The sequence below is a fragment of the Volvox carteri genome, assembly GCF_000143455.1.
Source record: "Volvox carteri f. nagariensis unplaced genomic scaffold VOLCAscaffold_18, whole genome shotgun sequence".
Classification (NCBI taxonomy): Eukaryota; Viridiplantae; Chlorophyta; class Chlorophyceae; order Chlamydomonadales; family Volvocaceae; genus Volvox; species Volvox carteri.
Genome location: NW_003307561.1, coordinates 1,311,361 through 1,322,620, shown reverse-complemented (window position 1 = coordinate 1,322,620; position 11,260 = coordinate 1,311,361). Strand labels below are relative to the sequence as shown.

Below are 11,260 nucleotides of genomic sequence, written 5' to 3'. Positions count from 1 at the left end.
ACCCGACTGCTCTGCCCCTGCCCCTCCCCCTCCCCCTCCGCCACCGCCGCCGTCCTGCGCCATGCGCCCCGCCGTTGAGCAATTCTCGCCAATCATCCCAACCGGGCCCCCGCCGTCCCGTCGCATAAACCTGCCCCTACGCCCCCCAACACCCCCCAAGTGCCCCCAACCTTCAGACGGGCTCCCGGCTCGCCTCATACGCCGCCTACCGTCTGGAGAGCACCGACCACCCACCCACCCACCTACCGACCCCATTCGCCCGTCCCCCCATAGTCCCTTCTCTCCCCCCTTCACTCCAAGCTCACCACACCCACCTGACGATGGTCGAGTGCCGCCGGCGGCGCCCTCCTGCTGCTCGGTCGCACCACTGCCCGACAGGTGACCCTCCCGCCTCGCTGGACTGTTCCATGGAGAGCTTGGCAACACGGGCTGTTGCACGCAACCCGGCAGTACGGCACTGACGTGGCGCTTGAGCGAATCGCGCATTTGCACGTACGCTTTCTGCACCAGGAAATCCAGCTGCTGGCGGAAGGTCACCTGGACGGGATGCAACGCAGCGCTGGCGGTGACGGGCGGTGGCGCCGGAGACGACGAGCGGACCGACAGCCCCGCAGCGGGCTCCATGGCCCCGGCGCTCGGACTGGAGCTTCTGATGGTGCTGGTACTTCCGGCCGGCATAGGCGGCAGCGACCCCGGTCCTTCTGAGACGTTGATGGTGATGGTCGAGGGGGAGGTCTGTGCGGAGCATAAGGCCGCGCAGCGCGAATCCATCCCCGGGAAGACACCCCAGGGCACCGGATGGAGGCTGACTTCAGGTTTCGCTTTAAACTCAGCATCGTAGGTTTTTAAACCCCAAAAGCTTCTAGGAAAGACCTTAATTTCTGCCTTGTAGCAGGTGGTGATTTGGTGTGCGTTTTGTAGCGCCTTCCATGAAGACTCACATACCCTCAAGTACGGCTCCAAGCTCCCTCCCAAAACAAATACGGATACGGACATCCGCACCCAAGGAGAGCTCAGCGAAAATTCCCCGCAACTCGACCAAACTGTAGAGCAAAACCCCATTTCCCTTTTCAGCAAAACGGCGGGCTTTGCGTGCTGCCCGTGCAGCAGCAACCCCTTACCTCGACATGCACCTCCCCTGCGGCCGCGGCGGCCTCCGGTTCCTGCGTCCCTGCTCCTTGCTCCAAAACCTGCTCAAGATGACCCACGTCACCGCCCTCCGGCTTCACAGCGCCCGAGGGCTGTTGCGCCGCAGCGCCGCCCTCGCCTCCCTTACCCCGCCTCCGCATGAGGAGATTCTTTCCCAAAAGTTGCATGCCGCTGATGGTGTTGCCCATTCGCTTCTGAAGCTCCTGAACTTTGGCGGCAGCGGCGCTGGCGGCCCGGGCCATGGACGCCCGCGCGTCGCCCGCCACCACCGCCAGCGGGGCGGGCAAGTGAATCCCTGCGCCGCCGTCGGCCGCCGCGGCCCCTGGTGCTGTCCTCGACAGGCAGGTGACGGGCAGGTGCGGATCTATCAGCGCCAATAGAACGGAGGTGACCGCCAGCCTGGGGACGAGGTGAGAGAGGGGGGTGTTGGCAAGCCGGGAAATTTTCGGGTACTAGGCAGGCAAGGCGGAGTAGCAGTGGCAGGTGGCGGCGACCTGGAAACATGTCGGACAGCTTGACAGACAGTGAACGAGGCCACAGACCATTTCTCAATGGCTGCGCGATGAGGCTCATAACGCTCAGGACCGTGATCTGGAAATCGTGGGGAATCATGAGCAAAAAGCAAGGAAACTACATGTCAGCTACGACGAGGGTAAATTTGATTAAGCCCGAGCAATTTCCCTCTCCATCAAACGCGCTGTACTCCCTCCACAGCCCCTTCTCCAAGCGCCACCCACTCCCGACGTCACCAGCGGCCTGCCAGGAACCATCATCATCATCGCATCCCCACTCGGGCTCCTCGCTTCTGCCAAGGTCCCGTTTGACCGCTTCCACACCACCGTGAGCGAACATCCCCTCTCCCCTCTCCTTCAAGCAACCAGCTTCGCTAAACTCCCCCCACTTCGCTAACTCTCCCCGCCATGCCCCGGCAGCGCCCAGCCCACAACCCACCAGTATGCCACCTCCCGCGTGGCCGCTGCAACCGCCACCTGTTCCACCTGCGCTCCCTCCTCCTCCGAAACCGACGGCAAAATGGTTCCGGAGCGTCCCTCCTCCCCGCCTCCACCGCTGCTGGTTCCCGTCCCCGCTACTCGCGCCCTGGCCAAGGCCGTGGTGCGCGCAAGAATGGCGTCCTCGTCCGTGGCGGCCAGTAGCAGGGCACTCAGGTTGTCCAGGATGGCGCTCGCTTGGGAGTCCCCGGTAAAGCAACCCCACCGCAAACAGCACCTGTGGGGTACGTCAGGCAACCGGCGTCAGATCGTTGGATTGCTTTAGGCTGGTGCGGCGCTCCGGTGCAATTAATTCGGATTGGCGTGTGTGCTGTTCTTATCGTTTGATCTGGGTTCTGTTGGTTGCGGTTGTGTTGAGCTATGATGCTCTTTTTGGTGTGCTAGAACAACCTAAGTCCGAAGACCCTTTGAAAGGGCGGATGTTATGGCATATGGAGGGGACGGTGAATGGATGGGTGCGAGTTTTGCTTCCCTGGCGCATGTGGCGTGCGTGGGGCGTGCAACTCAGTAGGGGACGGCAGGTCAACGTCGCGCGTGCTGCTGTCATCCGTTACCATTTTACCCTCATCTCATCGCTCATCTTTACGACTGTGCCACACCGCGTGGGCCGCTTGAGTCTATGACCTATGGCGCACTTTTTTGCAATCGCAAGGGAAATCCCTCCACGACTGCCCTTATCGCGCGGGAGGGAGGGGACATGCCTGTATACGAGCAGGGATGCCACCGGCCGTCCGGCATCGTAGCCCAGCTCTGGACCCGTAGTCAGGACATCCAAGACTTTCTGCTGCTCCAACAGCCGTCCTGCAGCTACCAATCTGGCATGCTGACGCATTAAAGCCTGCAAACAACAGGCATTCCGTTAAAAGTCTCGTCCAAAGGTACAGAGCGAAAACAAAGCTGCGGCCCTCACCGGAACATGCACCTGACCTACCTGTAGATGAGCTTCGGCTTCTTCAATGCGCTGTTGATTCTCTTGCAGTGCATGGGAGGCTTGCGCCAAGGTGCTGACACCCAGGCCGGCATCAATATGCGACTTGGGCGGATCACGCAGCTGGATGCCCGTAAAACTTGGAGATACTGCTAACGGTGGATAAGTAAATGTCGGAGGTGCTGGTCTTGAGGGATCCGGGACCGGGTGCAGCAGCTGAGGCATGGGTGCAACTGGCGCTACGCTCAGCATCGGGGTTGGAACGAAGTCAGCCTCTTCACTGTCATCTAGCGTAAAGTTTGAAGGAGCAGCCATGGCGCATGTCAACGTTGAGACCTGTCTCTAGCACGTCAAGAGCATCGTAAACTTCGTAATGGAGTCAATTCCTAGTACAAGTTAAGATAAAGGCAACTTGACGACAGGCTCTAGGCGGCTGGTAGGGCAAAAAAGTAACCTTTAGCGGAAGTTAGTGCACGAAACCCTGCCGTGCAACATGCTAGCCTGTCATGAACAAGAATGCCATCCCGACACTCATCCCGACAGAATTTACGTTGGTTTCATTCTTTTGACATAGGTATCTGCAGCCAGGCTTAGCTTGGCCATTGGTTGTTGCCAGGGTCAACTTGGCGATTAGTTGTTTAGGGAGTCCTATTCAACATTAATGTACGCGAAGCGTCCTCCTCAAAGATGCGACACCCATGCCATGGGTTCTCTTCGCCGCGCGGGAGGAAGATTCGCCTTGCACAGGGCTGCATCACCGGCGGTCGTCCGAGCAAGCCTTGGTGACTTCTTCAGTGGATTTTTCGATGGAAGTTGGGCTCCTAAGAGCACTCGAATCTGGCGAAAGCAGTCGTTTGAGTTTACATCGAGCGATGAGAAAGGTGAGGTCACCAGTCGAAAGGCGACGAGAGCTCTTGGGCCCATCTAGGTAGCACGAGCCTCGCACTTCAAATGTCACCCACTGTTGAGCTAGGCATTGTGGAACTGCTCGCCTTGTGTGACGTGGCTCTCCACCTGCGCCATACGTCCCGCGTGGCCGTGGTTAACCCACTTGCATTACAAAGAGCGGCTCGCCTCTATCGCATAGCTTTCATACTCTCCAGAAGACGTATGAAATCTCCACCAAATTCGTTTGCATGGGGAATGTTCTGACGTTACCAGCTTTCTTTCACCTTGCTACCATCATGGGTAGAGTGCGGACCAGGGAAGACCCTTCGCCTCCACCCCGGATCTCCAGCGTCTATTTCTCACTTCAACAGCTTTTAGACGCGCTTGCTCAGCTTCAGTGCCCTGCCACCCGCCCCCACTACTTCAGCTTGTGCATCCGGGTGTCAGTCCCATGGTGAGGGATGCGACCTCCAAAATCCCCCAACATCGCTCTCCTCAATTGTGACGTTGCAACCGTGGCGGACGAGGCCGTCACGTGTAACGGACCCACATCGCATGTCATTGCGTCGCAAGCCCTTGTCCACGTCCTCTGTATGATGTTGTTACAGGGTGGTATAGCTTCACCAGCGGCCCCCTTTCCCTTGGAGGCAGTTCCCTGCTCTCCCCTGCGAGAGGGGCACCCTAATCCAATCTGTATGTATACGCGTTCGGGGTATGTGTATGTGCATATGGTGGTCCTTGGGTGCCGTGGTTTCTTGCATCACCGCTTGCGGGCGCCCCTCCTCCCTCCTCCCTCCTCCCCTCCGCGCAGTGGAGGAGAGCAGCAGCAGCGGGAATGTGGATCGCGCCCTCGACGACCTGCAGGTGTGTATGACCTGCGATCGTCTGCGGGGACAGGCTCGCCAACACCAGCCGCCTCCTACTAGAGCTGCAGCAGCTGCAAAGGCTTATGAATGCGAACACCCCGCCCCGTACAAAACCCAAATCACAACTTTATCCGCCTTCTAGTGAGATGTGTCTTAAAGCTGGTCTTTGAGGCCGCGCTAATCCTTACGGTATGCCCTGTAACGTGCCGTAGCAGCATGCCAGCTGCGTACCTGCTGCCTCTTACGCCTACTGCAACGCGCCCTTCTGCCACGTCGCCTGCCGTGCTGTCGTGCTGCGCATTACGGGATAACCCAGCCCTCCTGCTGCTCACCTTGTGCTCACCTAGGCTCGCGTGAACAGCGTGCCCGCCGGCGCACGTCCCTCCCTGGAGAACCTGGACAGCTCGGACAACGCCGCCGACAACAGCGGCTTTGACGGCACCTCACCGCTGTCTAGATCATTCAGTGAGGTGGACGACGGGGACCTGGCGGCGGCGCTCAATCGCCGGATCGGTCAGATCGCCGCCAGTACGGCATCGTACGACAGCGAGGTGACGGAGGAGGAGATGCGGACACTGCTTTCTGGTGGGCTTGGGGGGTTGGTGTAAACGTGTACGGCCTTGGAGGGGGGGAGGTGGAAGGTAGAACACAGGCCAGTATGCGTGGACTATCGAGGAGGATTCTGCAGGAGGTCATACAATAGGCGTCCGGCGGCTGAGGGTCCCCCTCCCTCCCCGGGAGGAGTGAAAATAAAACCTCGGTTCACCTTCCAGCAAAAAGGGAATGCACGGAAGTTGGAATGAGCACACCGGGGCCATATGCGAGATTCGTGCGAGGTCATAAGCGAAAGCGAGGGGATCCTTGTAGGTGGATGGGGGACTTGGAAGCGCTTTAGACGCTTTCCTGACGAACCGTGCCGCTGGCCGCCGTACTGATGGTGACGTTGGCCTCTGGCTCTTGTCGCCGCAGCTCAAGAACTCCGACAGTTGATTTTCACCAAGTACGGCAAAACGTACGACGTGTCATTCGTACGGCGTGACATTCCTGGCAAGACATTCGTGTGCCTCAATATCATGTGGAACCACCTGGAGCAGCGCTCCTTTAAGCTCACCGAGCAGCAGGTGCGTGCGTGCTTGCACGAATTCCCACAGGAGCAGGCAATTTAGTTGCGCTAAGGCGCTGCGTGCTCAAGCGAACGAGGGAGGACCATGATGGTGCACCACGTAACCGCACTAAAACGATTTACCGTCCACGGGGCCCCCTCAGGCTTTGGCAGACCCCCCCCCCGCACTCGTGCGGCACATGTAACTTGTAACTTAAGTACTGGAAACTACTGTGCGACTTATGCTTGTGCATGTCTGGGTGAATGTAAATGTCGCGTCGTCATGCACGGGGTTCGTTGACCGTTAACGTGACGTGGCGCCCTGTGGCCAATGGTCTTGCGCAGGATGTCCATGCTCGGTAATTTGTGACACCACGTTTAGGTTTAGGTTTAGGTTAAGGACGTGTTGAATGAGAATGCGATTGGATGTTGGGCTGCTCGTGAGACACACAACTACACAACAACACACCTACACACGCCTCTCTCTAATGTCATTCCGGGTTGTCAGATTCCGTAGTGCAACGTGCGACATCGCCCGGGCCCGAGCCGGTTAAGCGGCTACTTACCCTGCAACCCGAACCATCGAGTGGTGCTCTGAACGGCGGCCAATGACCTCTGGCTTCTTGCACGTAATTCCTCCAACCTCCCCGCAACCCCCCCCCGGCCCTTTCCCATCAGTATATGGAGAAGCTGGACGGTGTGGCATACCTGGTGGGGGCACTGGGGCAGACCGACAAGGTCCGGGCATTCCTGAAGGAGCCGGCTCGCAGCCAGAAGGGCCTGCCTCCCCGGCCGGTGGTGGGGACGGCGGTAGGTGGCAGCGGGGGCGGCATCTGGGAGGGCGGCGCGGGGCGCACCGGGGGCCGGGGGGGTCTCGTAGAGCAGCGAGAACGTCAAGGATGGGTTCGAGGTTCCTGGGGGTTCCTATGGAGGACAACTTGGAAGGGGCCGTGAACCCGATCCCTTTGGGTTGGAAAAGGAAGTTACAGGGTGGGCGGGGTAGCACCATGAGCCGGTGCCCTCTACCTCTACCTCTACCTCTACCCCGCACCACCCTGCCCTCAGCGACCTGTCGTGTGGTGCCACCCGCCTTATGTACGGCCAGCCGGGCTGCCAGCCACTGGCTTTAGCACTTTACTCGTTCCCTGTGCTTCACTTCACACTCTGGCCTTGCAGATCAGCATTCGATTCGACCTGGAGCCCGGCGTGATTGAGGAGTGGTTTGGCAACGGCTACCAATAGCCGCTGGATTTGATACATACTGCACGCTCGATACGTTAGTGATGAATTTTTTTGGCGAGATCGCCCCTTGGAGCGGCGGCGCTCTACCGATATTTAAGCAATGGCATTGTTGTTGGTGATGGTGATGGTGATGGTGATGGTGATGGTGATGGTGATGGTGGTGGTCTCGGTGGTGGCTGCGCAAAAGCAGTTATTGCAGTGGTGGTGGCATTATCGCCGCCAAGGTGTAACGCAGGGTTGAAGCACGTAAAAAAACATTTGAACATTTGAGCTCATAACTGCGGCGCATGCCGCAAGTTTTCGTAGGGATTTCGTTTTTTATTGGCAATTGTGGCCGTTTGCTGGGAAGCGGAGAGTCGAGGTGTGGCGACAGTGGCGGTTGGGACGCATCGAGGTGTTACACCCGGCGTTGCACCAGTTACACCACCAGTCGAAAGCTGTGTCGAATTGGGTATGAAGTGGCGGTGAAGACCGGCCACTGCTGTCAAGGTGCATATAACTACAAAAGGCAGGCGGTTGGCAGAGGTTAAGGCCTGACTTCTGCTCCCGGAGGTCCGGGTTCAAATCCGCCTGCCGACCTCTCGGGTGTTCGAGAGGTGGTGAAATGGGAGGTGGCCCCCCATCTTGTGGACGGTGTAGGACGTGATGAAAACAACTTGCGAGCTGACCAGGAACTAAGTTGAGGGGCCGTTGATCCGCAAGATTTGGTTGGATGCTGGTGGTGAGTTGCCAAACCCAACGAATACAAACTGAAGTCGGATGGGGTGAATGGATTAGGGTGCCCCTCCAGCAGGGGAGAGCAGGGAATTGCCTCGGGAAGGAGGCCACTGGTGAAGCTTAACCACCCTGTAACGACATCAACTACAAAAGTGTATGCGCGTGCGGAGTGGACCGTTTTGAATGTACGGCAACTGAACCGTATCGGTTTTCAGTGAATCGGTCATAGAGGCAACTAACATATCGGTGCGCACGCACCACACACGCACACCGATATGGCTAAAATGTGTGCTAGTTCAGGCCAACTCAGACCAGAATTCTACACAATATTCAGAGAATTGCTGGCCTTCTGGGCCGGCGGGGGTCCTTGGGATATAAATATTTTATGTTCCATGCGGTGTCCTTGAGCTTAATAACCGCTATTCTTTGCTTCGGGTTCACCATATGCGGGGTTGCGGCGACTGAGCAGCTGCCTGGTGACCGTCATAGGAAAACCTTCTCAGCCCGTTGAGGGAGAAGCTACAACAGTAAGCGAGGGAAATGACTCGTATCAATGTTGTAGGATTGCCGGGCCACTGATGTCCGCGCAATTGTTCAGGCGCACGTGGCTTTCCCTGGCTTTCAGCGCGCCATCGGGTGGAAGCTCGGTAACCGCGGCGACCGGTGTCCAGATATTATTAGCCGTAAAATGGCAGCCAAGTTTGCGTCTCTATCGTAAGGTCAGTTTGGGCATCACACAGCACTGCAGCATTATGCGCGCTGTGGCATTGTACCGCAGACCCTGTGTGTTACCGCCGTCGGTTAAGTCGTACTAAGGCCGGTCTTATGCATGGCGCTTTCTGGACGCCTCAAGTTTTGCACCGACGATGGTGCCATGTGATCTTATGATAACGGATGCAGCCGAAATACCTTTGACATCATAGCCAAAGTTTTGCTGCCATCAGCTGTGACAGAATCGTTTTGATATGGACCGTATTAGCATTACTAACGAGGTGGAATGTTTAGTAACATTGCAGAAAAGCGCTGTGCTGATCGGCATTGGCGATGAACTAGACGTAACAGTCTTGGGGTACGCTTTCTGTGCAGCGACTGGAACCGAGCTTCAAGGTACATAAGGCGCTGTAAGGTTCAATTTTTCCTTAGCGTCTTCCACATTTCGCCCGACACTTCCCATACAGAGGTTGCGGATGTGCTCCCCGCGCCTTTGGCATTACTGGGGGCCTTTGCACAATCAAAGGACAATGCCCTCTACGCCGCTGCGGAGGTCCGAAAGGCTGGTTTCTGCATCGGAACGTGCATTGCCGCGTACACGAGCGATGGGAAGCTCCAGGCGGCCAATTGCCTTCCAGACGGGTCTGCAGGACCCGTGGTGGACATTACCCGAATAGCTTCATTCAGCGACTGGCTCAAAGGATATCGCATCTTGCGGTAAGTCCCCGCTCCATTGCTTTAGGAAGAGGCTATCCGGAGTGGTGCCGTCTCGGGACGTAGAACGCCGTAGAGGAAAGGCGTTCTGCCCAACTCCACGCGCACCCCGACCCGCACCGAGTCCGGGTACGGTTCTCCTTTCCCACACCGCGCCCACAACGCTATACCCACTCACCCACATCCACTCACCCATCCATCTATTTACCCTCCTGACATTCGGCTGTCCTTGTCCCGGACCTCACGTTGCCGTCAAACAGATGCGAGCTGCCAGTCAAGTTGGAGGTGGTGGAGGAGGGCCTCACCCCCCTCACTGTGGCGCGCCAGGTGGCATTCGACACGGTGATACGGCAGCTAGAAACACCGGGACTGACATTTCTGGTTGATAACGCGTGCGGGTGCGTGCCCCGGGGCCAGGTTTGAGGTTTGGGATCACATCCAACTGGGCCGTGTGGGTGTTAAATGTCCACCTCCCCAGTTGGTCGAGGTTAGGCTGGGGCTTTGGCTGGGCCGGGGGGGAAGGGGGGGGGGGGAAACGGTTAATGGCAGAGGACAGAAGGCCTGGAAAAGGTTATCTGCGGATTATGTCCGCGTCCTAGGTTTCCGTTCCATTGCGCACACAGCCAGCGGGGCCGCGGGGTTGCGGCGGACACGTTACCTGAGTCGCGCACACGTGCGTCCGGCTGGGCCGGGCCTATGGGGATAGGGCCTATAGGGGCGCCACCCGGTTTAGCGCCCGGGAGTTCGTCTGTCCGTCTGTCTATCCGAGTGTGCACGTGCGGTAAACGAGCGGTTGTCGCCTGCTAGTTGCGGCCGGGAAGCTCCGCAGACTACATCACCGTCGTACATCGTAGCATCGGCGCCTTTTTGTGGGGTGTTGGTGTGTCCCCCATACGGAAACCGCGGACCGGCCATGAGCCCCTGGCGAGGCCTGGCGGTGGTGACATCGAGTGATATTGGTGGTGATAGGTTGCTAGGTTTCCCTCCTTCCCTTTCGGAAGGGTTTGGGAATTCCACATGTTCACATGGTTTCTGATTGGGCGGATTGGGCAACCTCAAGGTGACTTTGATAGTCACAATTCTGCTTTTTTGCATGTAAGGATATCTCCTTCCTCCCTGGTCCTGCAGCCCTCCTGGAAAAGCTGCTGCTGCGGCGGCGGCGGCGGCGGCGGCTGCTTCTTCCCTTGTCCTCCTGAGGCCCAAGTCCCATGGACAGGTGGACTCATTGCCAGGAGCATCAGCTAGTGCCGCCGGCTGCAGCAGTAGCAGCGGCGATGCGGTTGTAACGCGCTGTTCACCGCTGATGGGTACCGCTGAGCTCGCAGCCCCGCCAAGTGGCCTTGAATTCACGTACCGACCGCTTGCATCATCATCACCATCATCATCACCATCACCAGCAGCAGCAGCAGCAGCAGCAATACCAGCAGCGGCGGGGCGTAGCGGCATTGGCAGTACGGCAACCTGCCGTACGGTAACAGTGAGCCTGGATGTCCTTTGCTACGTGCGGCGGAGCTGCAGGCTAGGGGCCGCAGCGGCGTCGCTTTCGAGGGGTCTTGTACGGCAGCTTCGGGCGGCGCAGCGTGTTCTCGCGAAGCTGGAGGGTGGGAGAGTTCTCCCGGTGCGGGTTCCCTCGCGTCACGTTTTTGATTCTAAATACGCGATGGGAGGGACATGAGTGCGTTCGCTGCATGCATGCAACGCGGGCTGCTCCCGAGGGCACACACGCACCACCCGTGCCTGCAAGTACCTCACCCGGAGAATACTACCCGCGTACTGCCGCGCCGCGTCCCACCGCATCCCAGGTCCATCGGCCTCCATTATTCTGAATCCGGCCTGGATCCCATTTCCGTTTACGGGGTCGCATTTTGTGCTTTGTTGCTGTTATTGCTTTTGTTCCTGTAGTTGCCATTGTTGCTGTTGTTCCTGTTGCTGC

General features: G+C 58.2%; 2 protein-coding genes across 2 annotated transcripts in view; one reads left to right on the top strand and one right to left on the bottom strand.

Moving 5' to 3' along the window:
• The window catches only part of myoE (class XI myosin MyoE), a gene marked incomplete at both ends in the record, with an annotated part of 6,646 nt that extends 3,464 nt beyond the window's left edge, over nt 1-3,182 (bottom strand). Inside the window, 4 exons of the mRNA XM_002950277.1 lie at nt 315-735; nt 1,122-1,548; nt 2,101-2,376; nt 3,091-3,182. Of these exons, the coding sequence (XP_002950323.1) occupies nt 315-735; nt 1,122-1,548; nt 2,101-2,376; nt 3,091-3,182 (1,216 nt within the window). The remainder of the gene's footprint in view (nt 1-314; nt 736-1,121; nt 1,549-2,100; nt 2,377-3,090) is intronic.
• Nucleotides 3,183-3,790: 608 nt separating this feature from the next.
• Nucleotides 3,791-7,185, top strand: VOLCADRAFT_90835 (uncharacterized protein; the record flags this gene model as incomplete). Its single annotated transcript, XM_002950403.1, has 7 exons — nt 3,791-3,968; nt 4,403-4,429; nt 4,787-4,839; nt 5,189-5,426; nt 5,811-5,962; nt 6,622-6,753; nt 7,120-7,185. 7 exons carry the CDS (start codon nt 3,791-3,793, stop codon nt 7,183-7,185), a joined length of 846 nt encoding a protein of 281 aa, XP_002950449.1.
• Nucleotides 7,186-11,260: the final 4,075 nt, after the last annotated feature.